The sequence below is a fragment of the Perognathus longimembris genome, chromosome 19 (assembly GCF_023159225.1).
Source record: "Perognathus longimembris pacificus isolate PPM17 chromosome 19, ASM2315922v1, whole genome shotgun sequence".
NCBI classification, from domain to species: domain Eukaryota; kingdom Metazoa; phylum Chordata; class Mammalia; order Rodentia; family Heteromyidae; genus Perognathus; species Perognathus longimembris.
In genome coordinates, this window is record NC_063179.1 from 23,329,605 (window position 1) to 23,350,431 (window position 20,827).

Here is a 20,827-nt window from a genome sequence, read left to right on the forward strand (position 1 = left end):
AATAAAGTGAAAAGGAGTGAACAGTGAATAAAGGGGCAGTCTGTCCCCCCAAGAAGAAAGGGTCAGGCAAGCAAGGCTTTCCCCCATCAACCAGGAGGCAATGCCCGGTGAATTGCTAGCTCCCCTCTCACCCTCCGTCTGGCCTTTCAAAGGAGAACTGCCGAAGGTGGCCAACAGGACTATCACAAGCTCCCGGCAAACCTCCATCTACCCTTCTTTCGGCCCACAGATGTTCAACCGAGGGAGAAAAAGGTTCTCCACGGGTGGGGAAAGAAATCTTCGCATTTGCGGGACCCGGGAGCCAGGCCGAGGTCGCCGTCCTGGCTGAGTCTTCCCTTTCCTTCATTTATTATTTTTCCTGCTCAAGTGCCCTACAGAGTGCGGGCCGGGTACTGCCAACGAGCTCCTTTTATGGTGAGCTGGTGAGAGGATGATTCTTCTTCCTGGTTTCTCCGCCCCAGCCTGCTACCTACCCACCCTTCCACCTATCCACCCGTCCCCCACCACGTCCGCCTAGATCCACCCCAAGAGCTATTGCAAGCAAGCGCACATACACCTGCGCGCGCGCGCACGCACCACACACACCACACACACACACACACACACACACACACACCTGTCACTCCAGGGTAGGGTCCTAAAACAAGGAGCCCCCCCCCCACACACACACACACCACGTTGCAGGCTGTGCGTAGAAAGTACCACTGGGAGCCTCAGGGTAGAGATGACCAGGAGAACAGAACCACTGGAAGCCAGCTCCCCTAGCAGCGGGGACGCTTCCCCGGGTCTCCCCCGCCCGAGCTGCCCCCCCCCCCGCCCCGCCGTGCACCCCCACCCCTTGCGGTTCGCACCCCGGACTGCTCCCGGCTCTCCACCCCGCGCTCTCTCCGCGGGCAAGGAGGCGCGCTCCGCCCCGTTCCCCGTCAGCCAATGGGAGCCCGGGCCGCGCCAGTCTGTCTCCGCCTCCACCAGGCAAACTTGTTCGGGGGAGAAAAGTTTGTACAGAAGCTGGAAAGCCGTGCCGGAGCCCCAGCTACGAAGTCCGGCCGCACGAGAGGAAGATGAACAGCCCCAGGTCAGAGCCTCAGGCCGAGCGGACACCGAGCCGACCCCAGGGCTCCGCGAGCGGCCTCAGCGACACGCACCAGCTCCGGTAGCCGTGCGTTCTGCCGCCTCGGGGGAGGAGGGCGGCTGGAGCCGCGGACCCGCGTTCCGAGCCACCTGCGCGCGCGGCTGCACACCTGGGAGCTGCCGGGGCCCGGCGGACCGCGTCTGCGGGCTGTCTGCCCAGGCCGACACTCGCCGCAGAAGAAAGGAGGGTGGGGGGAATTAAAGAAGAAACCCAAGACCAGTCTTTATTGATCCACCCGAGGTCCCTCTTTGCTCTTCAAGTTTCTGAAAGCTCATCGCAGTTCCGGAAAAGTGGCCGTCGCTGACAGCCGGCTCGGAGAAGGCAGCAGGCGGGGCGAGGTCCTGGGCGAGCCGGGCGAGGCTGAAGGCAAGCTGGAGGGGGTGTGAGCTCGGGGATCTCCCCTGGGCTGCTCCCCCGCGGCGCATCGCTCCAGGTAAGATGGCACGGAAGCCACTGGGGAGACAAGCGTGGAGAGCGGGTCGGGCGCGCCCACGGAGAACCACATTCTCGTCTATCACTTGTTTTCCATGAGAATGTCGTGCATTCGGGATCTGTGGGGAATATCACGAGCCAGGCACCCCCACCCCCACCCCCGGTCCCCGAAATGCTTCTCGTTCGTCCTGGCCATGGAGGGAGTTGGGTTGGGTGGCAGCGGCGGGAATGGCAGTCATAGGCTTATAAATATTCCATGTCGGCCGGGTGGTGCTGCTGGCTGAGAAAGGCACCCGGGGGATTTGGTCGCCGCCGTGAGTAAGTGGCTGCGGATCAGAACATGAGGGGCAATTGCTCGCCCGGGTCGCCTCTCACAAATGGGAGTGTTGCCCTGCCATGAGCCTAACCCCTTGCAGGTGGTCATTTCTGCTCACAGCTCCTTTTCCTCTCCCTTTCTCTCTCTCTTCCATCCCCAGACCCAACTCCTTCCACCCGCCAAGGCTGCACCAGGCCGCCCGCCGTCATGTCCACCCCGGGGGTCAACACGTCCGCTTCCCCCTCCGCGGCCGAGCGGCTCAACAGCCCGGTGACCATCCCCGCGGTGATGTTCATCTTCGGGGTGGTGGGCAACCTGGTGGCCATCGTGGTCCTGTGCAAATCGCGCAAGGAGCAGAAGGAGACGACGTTTTACACGCTGGTGTGCGGCCTGGCCGTCACTGACCTGCTGGGCACGTTGCTCGTGAGCCCGGTGACCATCGCCACGTACATGAAAGGCCAGTGGCCCGGGGAGCAGCCGCTGTGCGATTACAGCACCTTCATCCTCCTCTTCTTCGGCCTGTCGGGGCTCAGCATCATCTGCGCCATGAGCATCGAGCGCTACCTGGCCATCAACCACGCCTACTTCTACAGCCACTACGTGGACAAGCGGCTGGCCGGCCTCACGCTCTGCGCCGTCTATGTATCCAACGTGCTGTTCTGCGCGCTGCCCAGCATGGGCCTGGGCCACTCGCAGCGCCAGTACCCGGGCACCTGGTGCTTCATCGACTGGACCACCAACGTGACGGCCTACGCCGCCTTCTCCTACATGTACGCGGGCTTCAGCTCCTTCCTCATCCTCGCCACCGTGCTGTGCAACGTGCTGGTGTGCGGCGCGCTGCTCCGCATGCACCGCCAGTTCATGCGCCGCACCTCGCTGGGCACCGAGCAGCACCACGCGGCCGCCGCCGCCGCCGCCGCCGCCGCCTCGGCCGCCGGCCGGGCTCACCCCGCCGCGTCCCCCGCCCTGCCGCGCCTCGGCGACTTCCGCCGCCGTCGGAGCTTCCGTCGCATCGCGGGCGCCGAGATCCAGATGGTCATCCTGCTCATCGCCACCTCGCTGGTGGTGCTCATCTGCTCCATCCCGCTGGTGGTGAGTGCGCCCGGGGAGGGAGGGGAACCGTCCTCCCCCTCTTCCCCCCCCACCCCCCTCGGTTCCTCGGGATGACCGTCCGCTTAGGATCCTCCCGGGCTTCTCAGAGATGCCCAGCACCCTTCCTTCCACGTCTGAACACGAGGTGGAGCAGGTGCTTTTCCCCAACATTCCACCCGTTTCTTCTACCCCCCCCCTCAAAAAAAAAAAAAAAACCCGGGTTTCACACTCTTGGGGACAGTCCCCGCTGGACTCTCCACTGCCAACACTCGCCTAGAATCTTCCCGGAACTCCCTGGCGTGCTGGGTCCCCTGGGGAGGGGAAGTCCACGCCTGCAGTGACTTAGCCCCGTGCTTCCGGAAACGCGGAGGCTGCAGAATGTCGGGGTGGCCTTCTCCTGTGGAAGCCATTCCTCAGGAGAGGGGGCCCGGAGGGGGTGGATATTTGGGTTTCTGAAGGATCGGGTGGGGGTCGTTTGGGGGGGGGGGATTTCGCCTTTTAGAGCTAGAAGAGAGATCAGATGCGTTTCAGTCTAGTCTAACTCCTTCTCTTGGCAGAGGAAGGGAGCGACTGGCTTAGAGCAATCCACCCATTGGAAGCTACACTGGTTTCCTCCTCTTAATGATGATGCTGGGTGGATGATCTTAATGCACGCAGATTATCATTCTTGCGGAGAGCACGGTGGAGACCCGGGTTCCTGGTTCTTTCAGCAGAGCAGGAAGGAAAGATGTCTAGGGGGCCTGTTCTGGGCAGGCTGCTGTGCATGGGGTCTTAAATTTGAGTTCTCAGCCACCAGAAGGAATGTTGAATATGTTTGTAGAGAAACTGAGGCGGAGAGAGCGTTCTTATTTATTGTCATGTCAAAGTCCAATGGTTTGTAGGGCCTAAAGTCTGTCCAGCGCCAAACCCTCCTTCTGTGTCTCACCTCCTGTAACACTGCTCCTGTGCATGGCTTCTAGAACACTTATCATTTGGGCCTTCATTCAATATCGGTTGGAGTTTGGTACATTTTATCTTAAGGGTAATACCCTCTTTAAAATTGCCATTGGGTTTGCCAAAATATTATGAACAAAAGAGTTCAAACCCCACTACTTTTCCACTTTGCCTGTCCTTATCAGAATGCACAAACACATAGAGAGAGGAGGGGAGGGAGGGCAGAAGAATGCAATTTTTTAGAATTTATCTTGAAAGTCACTAGTTTATAGTTTTCCCATCTCTCAAAACACTACATTCCTGAAAACTTTAAAATACCAACTGAGGATTCGATAAAGTACCAACCCAGTAAGTGTAATGGACTAGTTGAACCATGGTTCTTTTCTTTCTTTTATTAATACTGTCCAGGATTCTTTGGTGTAAAAATATTATATCTCTGATGAAAGTGACAGTACATGGAAGAACTTAGCAATGGCAGAGTGCCAGCTTACAGTTGCTTCTTGCCAATTTGTACAAACAGAAGTAAATATAATTAGCTAGAGGAGCCTTTAAGCCAGTCCAGGACCCATTGCAGTTTGCAGAGTTAAGTCACACTCGAGTCACATAAATATATTTTCCTGTCTGTAAATGTAATTTGCTTTGTCTTGTTACACAAAACAAAGTGAGAATTTAAAGGTGGGGACAAAAAAAACCTCTCTGGCCTCTGTCTTAGGTTTTACAGAACAATAAAGTGACGAGTGGAATAGTTGTTATTTTCAGAACAGGCACTTGAAGGAACAGGACTTATTGCTAGGAGGCTAGCAAGACACACCTAGTTTCTAAGGGCTTTGGCTCCTGGGGAGGTGTTGAAAGCTTAGTTCATCTATTGGTTGAAGTGGTGGAGGGCCATTTGTGACAGCCTCCATTATTTGGCTATCTAGTGGCAATAAATGGTTGCTATTATATTTATCATTTGCCAACTGGTATTTTCATTAAGAAAAATACTTTGAAGAATGTTAGTAACATGTGGTAAATGTTAAATAATCTCAACTCAAAAAATAGACACTTGTACTTTGTGAGAAATAAAATCATAGAAATAGCAATGGCTTCAGCCTTTAGTTTGGGCTACTAAAATCTAATTTCAAAATCACCTGAAATGTAAATTTGTGGTAAGCAATGGTGCATTACCCTGCCCACCTGCACACCCACAACTCAGCAATTACTAAAAGAATCAAAAGGGAAACTTATTCACGGTTGTCATCTCCCTTGGTTTACTTTTACAACTTTGCTTACACACACACACACACACACACACACACACACACACACACACACACACACTTCTCTTACTCAAAGTCCTATTTAAAATGGAAGTTTCTGAACCCTCTCACACGGAAGCAGTTGTGCCTGTTTTGAATTCCACGGAAGCCATTGATGGGATCCCAGTTGAGGGAATTCAGAATCTTTCAATCATTTAAAATTATTAGAAAAATCTACTTGCCCCCCAAATATAGTTTCCTTGGAATTTCAGAAAGCTTGACACAGTGTAGATGAAAAGCAAGTCACAATGGAAACACAGTCAAGTTTTTGTGCAGCTTGTCCAGAGAAGATGCTCTTTAAGTGACTCTTGAAGATGTTTAATATTGAGTTTCTTATAAAAAATTAATTTGTATCCAAAAAATATATCTCTCATACATCGAGCTGAGATTGGAATGGGAATTTGAGAAAGGTTGGGGAATCAATTATGAATACAAGAAATATGCTAAACCTGCAAAATTCTCTGAATCAATGAAGAGAGAACGCAAGAACCAAAGGATCTATAAACAATATTACATGTCAACATTTAAGAGGAAGGTGGTTCTTGTCATTTTGGTCCATTTTTCTATTTGTACTTGGTGTCCAAGAATTTTTTAAACAGAGAAGAAGCCAAAGGGATGGAAGCATATGGTTAAGATAAATAAGAGACATTCTTTAGGAATATATGAGCAAGACAATCTCTTAATGCTCTTATATTAAATACTACAGTTAGAATTCTTATGTGCAGTTTTATAGTTACAAGGCTACTGCTAACATGGGAATTATAGCCAGATCTTTTGTCTGTGTACTGAACTGTTATGTGTTATTCAGAAAGCATTGCTGTCATGCACAGTCAAACCAAGGCTATGACTGTGACTAATCTGTTTATGACTAATCTGTTTCTTTTCTTTTCTTTCTCTGAACTAACTATTTTCTTTTAGAAATGAGATGGCTAATCTGCTTTACTGTCTACCTTTGTCAAGTAAAATTTAAGTCTTTAAGAAACTAGCTTCCTGAGGGTATGTATTGGGTTGCTAGTCATCTCTATAAAGACATCATCAGCACTCAATCAGCAACAGCTTACAGAAGCAGGTTAAAACTATACATGTGTGGGCTGGGGATATGGCCTAGTGGCAAGAGTGCTTGCCTCGTATACATGAGGCCCTGGGTTCGATTCCCCAGCACCACATATACAGAAAATGGCCAGAAGGGGCGCTGTGGCTCAAGTGGCAGAGTGCTAGCCTTGAGCAAAAAGAAGCCAGGGACAGTGCTCAGGCCCTGAGCCCAAAGTCCAGGACTGGCCAAAAAAAAAACTATACATGTGTATTTTTGTGGAAGGTAAACTGGAAATGGAGCCATTAAGTAATGGATTTCATGTCCAATGACTGGAAGTCACATCATTGGATAATGTAGTAAATTTGGGTACAACTAGATGCAGAATCAAAAGGATTTGATTATTTTTGTTACTAATTTGGTTAGGTTATAAAATGACAGTTATAATATGAAACTCTGGCCCAAATAGTAGTACCTTAACGACTGCAGAGTAACATAAAAGTAAGTTAGTTCCACCTCCGATAGCTCATTGGAACCTTGAAAACCTCCAGAAAGGAAGTAGACATACCAGTGTTCTCACCCTCTTTCTACCTCAGTTTCCCCAACATCAGATGAAAACACAGATGAGCACAGCTTAGTAAGTGACTGTGGATGATGAGTCCTGGTCCGATGTCTTCTCATTGTCCTTTGCTGATTTTTCATGCCTTGTTTTTTTTTTTGAATGTCTGCTAACAAGTCTTATTTTCCTCTAGAATTTAGAGTCTTCTATCAGAATACTGAAGTTGTATATTTAAAAACCAATTTCAGAAATAAATTTGCAATGTAGACATTTACCGATAGTTTAAGGAACTTTTCTTCAAGTATGTGGCCACTTAGAGATCCCAGAGGAACAAGAAATGAGGTGACTTACCCAGTCCAAAAACATTTTCCATTATCCTTCAAGAAGAAAAAAGTATTGCTAAGGCCTTCCAGTAACAGCTGTGTCTATTCTGGACTCTTCACAAAGTGATGAGAAAACTGAGCATGCCCAGCTAATTCCTTTCTGTCTTGGAGCAGAGAGGTAGCATAAAAGCAGAAATCTAGCTACAGAAGTGTTGTGAATGTTAGAGAAGAGAAGAAAGGAAGGAAGGAAGGAAGGAAAAAAGAAAGAGAGAGAAAGACAGAAAGAAAGAAGACAGAAAGGAAAGGAAAGGAAAGGAAAGGAAAGAAAGAAAGAGAGAGAAAGAAAGAAAGAAAGAAAGAAAGAAAGAAAGAAAGAAAGAAAGAGAGATAGAGGAGGAGGGAGAAAGGGAGGGAGGCAGAGAGAGAGAGAGGAGAAAGAGGGAGGGAGGCAGGATGGGCTGTCATCAATATATCAACATGCATTCATTTTTTTCCATCAGTGTTCCACGCAGACAGGTTTATATGTAAGCATGAAGCATGTGTTTTTAATACCATGTCACTAGCCACACTTTAAAGCTATCTCTTACCTGAAGTTTTAAATTATTAGTATATTCCCTAGTGGCCAAGTTTTCCGATAGAGGTTACAAATAAGTTGTAAGAGCAAATACATGCGTTCCAGTCCAGCAATTCGGCTAATAAGCACTTGAAGAATGTGTGCAGAGCACAGCCAGAATTTGAGCAGCAGTTCACTTGCTTACAACACTTGAATATTTCTCTCTACAACTGCTGTCTTTCCGTGTAACATTCCTGTCATTTCACCTTCTTGTAAATTGGTCAAATCCTTTCCAATTTATATTCCTAATTATTACCAAGAATTTTAGAATAATGACAAGGAATCACATGCTTACTGCAGCAGCAGCTAGGACCAAAAAATAAATAAATAAATAAGTAGACTCACTTTCAAAGTGGAAGAAAGGAGAAGTATTGTTTATATTCAGTGCATGTTTTAGGATATTTTCCCCCTCTGACTCAGAGGGTTTGTTTTTTAATTAGCAGTCCACTCTTCCAAAACTGAAAGCTGCCTGAACTTGCTTATTTGTGTAACATATAGAGCCTGTTAGACGAGAGTTCCCATAGGGGATTTCCAATCTGATCTGAGTCTCTCTCTCTTTGGGGAGAGGAAATCAAGTCACCTTTTTTAAAGTGATGCAGAGTTTGCTATATTTATTCAGGCATTACAAAATGCATGATATTTTTTATTACTTTTTGTCTTTAACTTCCTCTACTTGAAATCAACTTCCACAGAGAATACAGTGCAAAGCAAAACTCACTAAATCGATACTTTTCAAGTAATCTCATCAATTTTTGACAAGGTTTTTGCCTATAATTAGAATTTGAGGATTTATACTCATCCTTCCATTATCTCGTGAACTCCCTTTTACTAAAAACAAATGAAATGATCAGACTTGGTGTTTTGCACTAATTGTAAGATACTCCCTCCATGGGATGCTAATCTACAGCTTGCTTGTTACAGCTTTCTTTCCTTCCCTTCTGTAATGGTTCCTTCCTGACTCTCATTATCACCTTTGATTACAAAAACCCATTGCCTTTTCTAAAAGGTCACAAAAATTAAAAAAAAAAATAGCAACACATTGTATTTTATTTGTTTTAGCTGTTCAAAAATTGTTCTCCTTTCAGTAATAACCATGCCTTTGACATTAGAGTAGAGAATATATCCAGCAACAATTAAAACTCTCACAGGGCTGGGAATATGGCCTAGTGGCAAGAGTGCTTGCCTCCTACACATGAAGCTCTCAGTTCGATTCCCCAGCACCACATATATGGAAAACAGCCAGAAGGGGCACTGTGGCTCAGGTGGCAGAATGCTAGCCTTGAGCGGGAAGAAGCCAGGGATGGTGCTCAGGCTCTGAGTCCAAGGCCCAGGACTGGCCAAATAAATAAATAAATAAATAAATAAATAAATAAATAAATAAACTCTCACAGGTGCAAACTGTCAGGATTCCAGTCTGAGTCTTGGAAATGGCTGTTGAAAGGGCCATCCTAGTGGAGGTTGCTAGACTAAGGTCTCCCAGGTGGAGCAACAGTGCCACCTACCGGCCATAAATCTCTAGTTCACACAAACTGCCATAAAACCTGATGCTAACAGATTTCCTAGGGGAGCACTTTACCACTAGGCCATATTCCCAGCCCCATGCTAACAAATTTAAACTCATCATTCCTTTTGCCCTTTGGAACATTCATATAGGATATGAATGAAATTATAGACTTCATGAATTTTAACAAGTAAGTTATCAAAAATAATTCTTTAACAGAAATCTAGTCTAATGACCAACAACAAAAACCGCACCATCAAATACAGACTGGAACCTGGGACAGAGACCAAACCTGGTCACCGACAGACAGGAAGACCTTGTCAAGGTCAAAACTCCAAATTTCAGCACCACATCTGAAAAAAGATGTGTCGTCCAGACATCTCTGCAGAGCTTGTGTAGCTTCTGGAAGGGAAAAATTAGATGCTTGGGTTTTACAAGGTTTGATTGTTATTGCTTTGTTGTTACTGTTTGTGGGGACTTATAGGCTTCTCCACCTAGAAATAGCCCTAGCAAAGTTTTTACTCATTTCTGTAGTTCCTTTTCAGCCATATATGTTTTGTCTTTGAGTTATTATTTATTCAAAAAATCATTTTTTAAAAAAATACATCACATACTGCTGTTTATTCTAATTCATTCCTAGCCATTTTCCAGAGACCATGATAATAAATAAATCATTTGACCACTTTATATTATGAGAAATATAGGGCTATGGGTTTTTCTTTTCCTAAAGTCTATAGAACTAGAAATGTTCCAGAATTCTGATTTTCTTGTCGTGTGTGTGTGTGTGTGTGTGTGTGTGTGTGTGTATGTTGGTTCAAGCCCTCACTGAATAGCCCAGGCTGGCCTTGAACTCAGGATTCTCCTGCCTTAGCCTCTTGAGTACTGGGATTACAGGTATTCACCACCACAAGATATAACAAAATGTACACTAGTCTCAGAAGAACTGGAGTAACATAGGAATATTCACTCTACGTAGAAATAACTAAAACTAACAGCATCATAATTTGTTCAGCTTAGGTTCTAATGCCAACTTTAGGTCAGGCTTTACAATCAAGTTCCTAAAACAAAGAAAAATAACAAATAAAAACAACAATATCTTAATGAAGCATTTATTGGTGGACCTGGATCTGACTGAGATCTAAATTTCAGTTAATGAAGAAACAGAAATAGTTATGTCATCGATCAAGCATCATCCAGGATAATCTTCTTATAAATTGACTTTTGCAGATTAAAAAAATAATTCTTTAAAATAGTTTCTTTTTTGTCTTTCTTTCTTTCTTGCCTTCTTTCTCTGTCTTTCTCTCCCTTCCTTCCTTCCTTTCTTTTTTTCTTTCTTTTGCCACTCCTGGGGCTTGAACTAAGAGCCTGGGCTCTGGCCTTGGGCCTACCATTTGAGCCACAGCACCACTTACGGCTTTGTTTATGTCGTATTGAGGAATGGAACCCAGGGCTTCATGCATGCCAGGCAAGCACTCTACCACTAAGCCACATTCCTGGCCCTTATTTTCTTCTTTTATCTAAATTGCTATAAGTTTTTCTAAAATATTCCTATCCTTTTCTGGTGGTTCATATAATATGAGTCACTAGTTATTACACTGTAAGGTAAAGCAATAAAGTCCTGAAGTCTTGTTAGAGGTAGAAATGCTTGATTCTAATTTTCAGACTCAAGGTCTGTTGTGAGTTACTCTTTCTCCTCTAGTAAGTTTTTATTTTATATTCCCTGGCTGTGAGATTTTTTCTTATTTCTCTCATACCTAAAATAATTACCCAAAGGAATCACTAGAGACAACTGGCAATGATCTCAAAAGTACCTTTTATAAAAATTACAGGTTGGATCTTTATATAAGTAATCCTATTGTAGTTAGAAGGTTTAGGTAAAATAAAGTGAGAGGTAAGAACAAGTGTGAGAGTATTTTATTCACACATGCCTTTTGTGCTAAGGAATAAAATGTCAACCTTCCTTATGTTTGCACCAATCCATGTTCTTTTCAATGAATGGTTTCCAGAAGGTAAGGTATCATTCCATGCTTTTAGGACTTTCTACATAGAATTCTCTGCAAAGTATTATTTTCTTCCTCCTAAGTTTAAGAACTGCTGCTGCCTCTCCTCTAGAAACTGTCTCCTGATGTCTTATATCCTAGATGAGCTCCCCCAGCCCACCCCCACTTTCCATGTGTACCTCTCCTGCATCATTTCAGCACTAACAGTTGTTTGACATTCATGTCCTCTTGTCTACATATTACTCTGTCTTCAAAAAGTATGTGATGTCCCTTTGCCAGGTACCTGTAGCTCCTGCCTGTAATTCTAGATTCTCAGGAGGCTAAGGATCAAGGTTTGAAGCCATCCCAGGCCGGAAAGTCCATGAGATTCTTATCTCCAATTAACCACCCAAAACTCTGAAGTGGGGGGGTTGGCTCAAGTGGTAGAGTACCATCTATGAAGGGAAAAGGCTAAGCGACAGCATCCAGGCCTTGAGTTCAAACCCTAGTACTGTACCCCCTCAGAAAAGTAGTATTTAACATCTAGTAGAATAATTCTTGTCCCTAGAACCTACTATATTGTCTATAACACAGTAAAGTGATTATTCGTAATAAATGAAACACATGAAAGAATGTAAGTACAGGATTATTGATAAGACCAAATTAAAACTCAAAATCACAGACAGGTTGCTTGAGTATCCTGTATTTACTGGCACATAGTGAGCTGGCAGACACATTTCTTGCCTTAATCACTCAAAGAGCAGTAAAATGAGTTGTCGTTCCAACTGTTCTATTTGCTGTGCAATTTAGGCATTTGGCTATTGATTGGCCAGAAAGCTGTACAAACACACAGAGGGTTCTGAGTGGAGGCTCAGGTTGGATTTATTGAATGACAGCTGAGCTTTGCCCTGAATGATTCACATAACTATGGCTTGCAAGGAGCCACCACTAAGCAGTATAACTAGACAGAGCTATTTGAGAAATAATCTTCTAGTGGCTGTTTGGAGAAAGGATTGGAGAGAAGACGTGCAGGTGAACAGTATTGCTTGGTGGCTGAAGAGTCATACTATCTTCAAGAGAGAAAGGCAGCCAGAGAAAAAGGGCTGGGGCAGTCTTGGATAAAGGAACAATTGTTGGCATGACATAATTACTATCCATGGGGAAAACAAGAACTATGAAAGCCATAGGGGGGAAAAAATAAAACCACATATGATATTGTAGTAGTTCTAGATGGTAGGAGAGTCTGCTGTTGGCTCAAAAGGTAGAGCAGCTGGGAACTAGTGGCTCCTGCCTATAATCCTAGCTACTCAGGAGGCTGAGATCTGAAGATCACGGATTGAGGCCAGCCGGGGCAGAAAAGTCCTGGTGAGATTCTTGTCTCCTAACCACGCAGAAACCAGAAGTGTCGCTGTGGCTCAAAGTGGTAGAGCACCAGCCTTGAGCACAAAGAGCTCAGGGACAGCGCCCCATGACCAACAACAACAACAACAACAAAAGTTTACAGCATATTCTCCTATAATAAGATAATCTCAGTATCTCTATACATATATGTGAATGTATATATACGTATGTGTGTATACGCGTATATGGACATGTGTATATATAAAGGGTTATTTTTCTTGTCCCGTACCCAAAACAGTAGTGAATGTTGCCCAAACGTTCCTTAGTGTTCCCCAGTCGTGTTCGTGCTCACTCGGGCGTGTGGTTCCTGCAGGTGCGAGTGTTCATCAATCAGTTGTATCAGCCCGCGGTGGTGCGCGACATCAGCAAGAACCCAGACCTACAGGCCATCCGCATCGCCTCGGTGAACCCCATCCTGGACCCCTGGATTTACATCCTGCTGCGGAAGACGGTGCTCAGCAAGGCCATGGAGAAGATCAAGTGCCTCTTCTGCCGCCTGGGCGGCTCGCGCGGGGAGCCCTCGGGCCCGCCCTGCTCCGAGGCCCGGAGGACGTCGTCGGGCCTGTCGCACGCCTCGCGCTCCTTCCTGGCGCGCGAGCTGCAGGAGCTCAGCAGCACGTCGCAGACGCTCCTGTGCCTGCCCGAGCTGAGCGACAGCGCCCCGGGCGGCCGGACGCTGCTCCCGGGCGCGCCGGCCGGCAGCCTGCCCCGCGCCCACAGCAGCTCGCTGAGGACCTTGCGGATGTCCGACACCTCCGACTCCTCGCAGGGCCCCGACTCCGACAGCGTCCTGCTGGTGGACGAGCTGGGGGCGCCCAGGCCCGTGGGGCCTGCCCCCAAAGGCAGCGCCCTGCAGGTCACCCTGCCCACCTTCCCACTGAACGCGGCTGAAAAATGTATATAGTTACCAAAGGGGGCGGGGGGGGGGGGGAGGATCCGGGGGGGATCCATGCAGCACTGATCCTGGAACTAATCAAATCAAATAAGTCCTGTGCAATAGACACGTCGTGGAAGTGCTCAGCCATGCTGGGAAGGGCCGCCGGGCCTGCTGCGCACACACTGGAGAAGGCCCAGGCCCAAGCTGCCAAATGATTGACAGGAGTCCAGAGGCTAGAAGCATGGGTCCTCCCCCCCCCCCCCCCACACACACACACCCCAACCGTGGTCACTTGGGGGTGGCAGTCACCACTGGATGGCTGAACCCGGTTATCCACCGGCTGGGAGGATGGGGGACGTGATGCTATTTTTCTTAACACCAAGAACTTCTCATGGGCACACATCAGAGGGCTCTATGCCAGTAAACGGTGGCTGATTTGAAGTGTCTCACTAAAGCATGAAATGTGAATTTTTATCATTGTAAATATGGTTTAAGGTATTTATTTTCTTCTCTGTGAGAAGGTTGATTGTTAATACAAGGTATAATTAAATGATGGTAACCCCTCTCTTGTCAGTGTAACCAGCTGCAGTCTCCGGTGTTATTTTCTTTTTCTCTCTTTTTCCATAAACAACCAAGGAATTTGTGGAAGATTTGATTAAATGAACATCTATAAAATAGATGTTTCTAAGAGTTTGGTATTATTGAAAAAATAAAAGATTGTTTAATATGTGAAAATTGCAGTCTAAAATATAATTATTTCCAAGCTATAGAGAATAGTTTTTTAAACAAAGATTTTAGTGTCATTACCTTTATTTATCCAGAGAATTGTGATTTCAGAACTTAATGCCCTGGTAAATATTTTCAATGTTTGTCTCTGCTGATTGGTACTTTTAAAAATGTAATGTAATTTGTTCTCAAAAATTTAGTAGTTTCCCCATAACTGAAGTGTATAATACAGACACCAAAATGTCTAGGCAGGTTTTTCTCCCCCTAACAGTGTGCATAGTCTTATGTGCTTGAGGAATGACCTAGAACAACCTTTAAAATGTAAGAGGAAGACAAGTTGCCCCACAAATACCTTCGAGTTGTGGGAGAATGTTGGGCATGGTTAAATTCACAACATGTATGTGTCTGAAGAGTTGATGTGTATAAGGTTCAGCACTTGTACAGTTTGGGATGACACCCTGTATGCTGCACAGATATTTGAAGAGCTGTTATCAAAGAATATTAAGCATGTTTTGTTCCTGAAAGTGTTTTTGTGAATTGGTTGGTTGTGACAGAGTTCTGAGCCTGATAGTGACATGATGTTAAGAAGCAGTTGTTACAATTGAAATTGTTTTGGAGGTGACAGTAAATAAATGCGTTCAATCTAAGTTCTCTGTCCTCAGTTTTGAAAAACTTGTATGGCTTTTGTGTGTCTGAAGTCATCGTCCATATCATCTTAAATTGTTTTTTATTTTTATTTTGAAATAATTTTGAATTATTATTAAAGAGAATTGCAGGAACAGTAGAAAACATTGGATCTACTTACTGGAGAATGTTATTTAGAAATAACCATTTCAGGGACAGCCTGAATGAGTTATCTACAAAGCTTATGAAAACACTTTTTTTTTTTAAGTAGGAGTTTCACTACATACCCCAGGCTACCTTCAAACATGTTATGGCTGAAATCAAACTTGAGATTCTCCTGCCTCAGCCTTCCACGTGTTGAGAGTGTACAAGTATATCATTAATAATTGAACAAAAAGCTCCTGGAGGACGCTGAACCTGCCAGTATTAAGACATACTTCAACTAGCAAGAATTCCTAGGAGGGAGGCTGTGATTTATTATTTGCAGGTTTTAAAGACCTTTCAAAAGACATATGTATGTATTTATTTATATATTTATACACATATATATGTACATACATACATATACGTACATGAGTTCTGAGCCACGGTCATGCTATGATTGTGACAGGTCTGGCTAGACAAGTTCATGGTTCTCTTGCCTCTACCTCCCAAGGGCTGGTTACAGGTGTGACCCATCATGCCTAGCTAGCTATTTTGGGATGATAGCAGACAAGCAGGATTGTCCTCTTCATAGATCTTCTGGCGCCATGATTCTTTGCTAAGGAAGGGCTCTGGAAAGGAACGTGAAGCTTGAACTTCTGGAATATTTTTTTCACCATTTTTAGTGACTTCTAAAATAACAGTATTTTCAGAGAGTAACTGAGTTGTGAATAAGGATTCTGTTTTGCCTCCAGGAACATAAGCAACTCAGACAACTCCTAGACTTACATGTAAATGAATATACATATAACCATCCCCACATGCTTGGGGGAGAAAAATGGAAGCCTCATGAGGAATGAGCACTATGAACACCCCCCAAAAATTGCACTTATCTATATTTCATATTCCCTATCCAGGACACTAATTTAGCTTAATAATTTTTCTTTTACCAAAATATTCCTGTTACAAAATTTATCCTTACAAGTATATGGATCCTTTTTTCTGCCAAAGGCTGTTTGGATATTTGTAACATCATTCTTGGGCCATACAAAGCATACAAATACAGTGCAGGCAGACCAGTCGTACTCACAAGAAGCAGGCGATCCTGTCCTGTCCTGTCCCAGCTCTCTACCTGTGGGCCTTGTACAGCTCACAGGCTGGACAGATTCCATCGCTGCTTTAAAGTACACACCCACTTGGCACCAGTGGTTCACTCAGGAGGTTGAGTCCTGAGAGCTGAGATTCAAAGCCAGCCCAGAATGAGAAGTCCCCGTGAGATTCTTATCTCCAATTGACCACCAGAAAACCAGAAGTGGCACTGTGGATCAAAGTGGTAGAACACTAGCCTTAAGCAAAAGAGAGAGCACCCAGGCCCTGAGTTCAAGCCCCATGAATAACCAAAAAAAATTTTTTAAGTATCCTTCAAAATATGTTAGTATTCTCACAAAATTGTGAACAATCTCTGCTATCTAATTCCAGAACATTTTGTAAACTCAAAAAAGAAACCATCTGCCTATTTGCAGCTAATTTCCCATTCCCTTCCCCGGGTCCTGGCAACCACTGTGTCTCTATTGGCTTTATCTGATCTAGTCTAGACATTTTATACAAACGAAATAATGTATGTAGGTTTTTGCGTCTGGCTTCTTTCACTTAGAATAATGTTTCCAAGGTTCATTTATGTTGCAGTGTGAATCAGGACCATGTTCCATTTTTTTATGGCTGAAAAATATCCTATGTCACTGATCCACTACATTTTGTTTATCCACGTATTAACTGATGGGCATGGGGTTGCTTCCATTTTCTGGCAATTTCGAGTAATGCTTTTATGAACATTTTTGTGAATATGTTTGTGTGTGAAAATGTTTTCTGCGAGTTTAATTGCTAGGATATATGGTAACTATAAGGTCAGTTTTGAGGCAGTGTCAGGCTGTTTCTACATAACTACCATTTTACATTCCCACCAGCAAAGCAAGTTTTTTTCTATATCTTCGTCAATACTTTGTATTTTTATTGATTGATTAGAAGTCTTGGGGCTTGAACTCAGGGCCTGTGCACTGCCCTTGAGCTTCTTTTGCTCAAGGCTAGTACTTCCACTTGCGCCACAGTACCCCTTTTGGCTTTTTCTGCTTATATGGTACTGAGAAATCAAACCCAGAGTTCCGTGCATGCTAGGGAAACACTCTACCACTAAGCCACATTCCCAGACCCCCTTTTAAAGTTTTTAACTATTTATTTGTTGCTTTCAAATAGTTGTACAAAGGGGATACAATTTAATGTCCATTTATTTGTATAATTCATCTTGACTAGTCACCCCTTCAATCATTTTGCCCCCTTCCACTTTTCCCTCAATTACTCTCATCAAGTTATTTTGTTTTTCTTATTATAGCCATCCTATCGGTGATAAATAGTATCTCACTATGGTTTTGATTTGCATTTCCCTGATGACTAATGATATTGAGGGTCTATGCATATGCTCATAGGCTAGTTCATTATTTTCTTTAGGGAAGTATCTGTTCAAGTCCTCCATTAATTTTTATTTGAATTGTGTAGTTGCACTTATCATAAGGCTGCCACTATAAATTACCACCAATTGGGTAGCTTAAACAACATAAATGTACATTTTCATTGTCCTATAGGCCAGAACTCCAAGATCAAGATGGTCTTGGTTTCTCTTGAGACTTGTCTCCTTGTTTTGGCTATCTTCTCAATGTGACCTTTTCTGGGTCTGTGTATGGATGCACTGCTCGCATTTCTCTCTCTCCATAGAAAGACACCCATGTATATTGTAGAGAACTTCACCCTTACAATCTCACTTAGATACATTTTTTAGGTTTTACTCCCAAAGATAGTAATAATGAGGGGTTGAGAATGTAATTCAGCCCATTTTATATCCAAGTCTATATTAAAGTTAAAAAGAACAGCCCCAAAATAATAATTTCATCCTTCTCTAGTCATCAATTTTATCATTATTGTTTAAGACTGAACAGCTATGCAAGTATTCTTGTTTTTGTTGTTCTAATTTCCTGCAGCAGGACACCTCTAGAACCACTTACTGTGGCTTAAACATTCTATGCAAGAAAATTCTGATGTCTGACTGTTGTTAAATACTACTTGGTCCCAATAGGATATGTTAGAAAAGGTAGTGAGAATGCTAGTATTCATGAAGTAGACCTTTGACCAGAGGACAAAGGCATCAGTAGTCTTTTCCCAATGACAGGCATCTCTCTCCACAGATTTCTCTATAGGCTACAAACACAAAATCCAGGCACAGCAATATTGGCTAGGCAAAGCAATATTTGCTATCAGCTATGCTTTTTGGCCTCAAATGTTAATGCAGAAATATCCATATTATACAAAGTGTTACATATTTTACAAAAGTGTTACATATTATACAAAATGTTAATGCAAAAAAATATCCATATCATACGTTTTTCCTAAATTACTTGAATTAGTTTCAGAACAAAGTTGTTTATCCTCTTCAGTCACTCTCCCTATATCTTGCCCTCCTCCCACTGCATCTAACACTGAACCTGATTCTGAACTTACAACCCCATGATTGCCTTCCAGGTACAAGAGAAATGGAACTAGATAAAAGACTGACAAGTGTTTGACAATAGAACAATACGGAAATGCCCTGGGCCGCAGTTGGGGCTTTTTAGTGACTACTGGAAGCACCTCAGAGAAAGGAAGAGATAAGATAGCTAAGCCTCCAGCTCTTAGGCCAACACTGACATCCTTACCACTCAATCATTACACCATGGAAGGGAGGCCAGCCCTCGGCCCTTAGCAGCTCCACACACCCGAAGCTCTGAACAGCTACATAGTTATTTCTTGAGAAGGGCTGAAACAGGATTTGATGCAAAGAAGAAGCAAAAAAAAAAAAAAAAAATCTAGTAATGAAATGGAGCTCAAAGGCAATAATAGCTCTATAACAGGCCAAGATCCTAGGCCAGGACTAATTCTGTTCTATTACATTTTGTTGGGTTTTTTTTTTTTTTTTTTTTTTTTGGCCAGCCCTGGGCCTTGGACTCAGGGCCTGAGCACTGTCCCTGGCTTCCTTTTGCTCAAGGCTAGCACTCTGCCACTTGAGCCACAGCGCCCCTTCTGGCCGTTTTCTGTATATGTGGTGCTGGGGAATCGAACCCAGGGCCTCATGTATATGAGGCAAGCACTCTTGCCACTAGGCCATATTCCTAGCCCTAATTCTGTTCTATTACAAAAAATTAAAAAACAGCAGATTATTTTATACTTGGCATTACTGAGATTGTTTTAGTTGTGGAGATATTAGTTACATATACATGGTGTGGGGGGGGGGAACAACAACAACAACAAAAAAAAACAATTCAACAGATATGGTGACACATGCTTGAAATTCAGGCACTTGGGAGACTAAGACAAGATGACCATGAGTTCAAGGCCAGCCAGGGTTACAGAGCATAAGAATCAAAATGGGAACAGGAAGAAGAGAGGAAAAGAGGGAGGAAGGAATGGGGGCCGGGGAACAAAAGAAAGGAGAAAGAAAGAGGGGAAGAATGAAAATTACTGATGATAAAAAACAGAGTTCAGGAAAGACAAACTAAGTAAGCATAATTTATGTGTCGTAATTACAGTCATTAAACAATGAGTATAAACTAAAACCAAATTTTAAATTAACTATTCTGGCAATAGAGAAAGGAGTAGTAAACATATTTGGGCAATGAATGTAGGTGAGCTACCTATACCTAGAACAAGAAATATTAGTAATGTCAGTTTTTTAAAAATGAATACCAGTTTGTAAGATATGCCTTTATGAGATATACCCTTATAAACCAAACATACATGCAAAATTGTTAGTCTGAAAAGACTAGTGAATTTATAAATTTCATATACTCTTGGTAAGAGTGTAAAAGTTATACAACCATTATGAAAACTGAACATGGCAGAGTACCTGACCAGCAAGTGCAAGACACTGAGTTAAGCAGTGGTGACTCATGCCTGTAATGCTAGCTAGTCAGAAGCCTGAAATCTGAGAATTGCAGTTCAAAGCCAGCCAGGCAGACAAATCCATGACTCTTACCTCCAAATAAACACTAAAACCTAACTGCTGAGCAGTGCTGGCTCATATTTGTAATCCTAGCTACACAGGAGGCTGAGATCCCCTGAGGATTCCAGTTCAAAGCCAGTCTGAGCAGGAAAGCCCATGAGACTCTTTTCTCCAAGTAACTGTTAGTGGAACTGTGGCTCAAAGTGGTAGAGTGTTAGCCTTGAGCAAAAGAGCCCAGAAACAGCACCCAAGCCCTGAGTTCAAGCCCCACAACCAACACAAACAAAAAGCTAGAACTGGGGCTGGGGATATAGCCTAGTGGCAAAAGTGCCTGCCTTGGATACACGAGGCCCTAGGTTCGATTCCCCAGCACCACATATACAGAAAACGGCCAGAAGCGGCGCTGTGGCTCAAGTGGCAGAGTGCTAGCCTTGAGCGGGAAGAAGCCAGGGACAGTGCTCAGGCCCTGAATCCAAGGCCCAGGACTGGCCAAAAAAAAAAAAAAAAAAAAAGCTAGAACTGGAACCATGGCACTAGGGCAGAGCTCCAACCATGAAGGAAAAAAATCAAGACAAGAACAGGCCCTGAGTTCAAGTCTCAGTACCAGTACAAAAATAAATAAAAACAAATTAGATCTAAAATAGTAAGAGTTATGTTGTGATAATGGATTCAAAGACATAGATTAAGATTGTAGTGCTTCCTATACACAATGGAATTTTACACAGCAAATAGAAAGGCTAATATATCATTTGCAGGAAAATGGATGGACTTAGAACAAATCTTAAGTGAGGTAAGCCAAACTCAGAGAGACAAATAGTGCATGTTTT

At 44.1% G+C, this 20,827-nt stretch overlaps 1 protein-coding gene across 1 annotated transcript; it reads left to right on the plus strand.

Moving 5' to 3' along the window:
• The first annotated feature begins 1,016 nt into the window (after positions 1–1,016).
• Positions 1,017–14,859, plus strand: Ptger4 (prostaglandin E receptor 4). Its single transcript, XM_048368310.1, has 3 exons — positions 1,017–1,565; positions 2,041–2,972; positions 12,923–14,859. Exons 2-3 carry the CDS (start codon positions 2,088–2,090, stop codon positions 13,511–13,513), a joined length of 1,476 nt encoding a protein of 491 aa, XP_048224267.1. The 5' UTR covers positions 1,017–1,565; positions 2,041–2,087; the 3' UTR covers positions 13,514–14,859.
• The last annotated feature ends 5,968 nt before the right edge of the window (positions 14,860–20,827 follow it).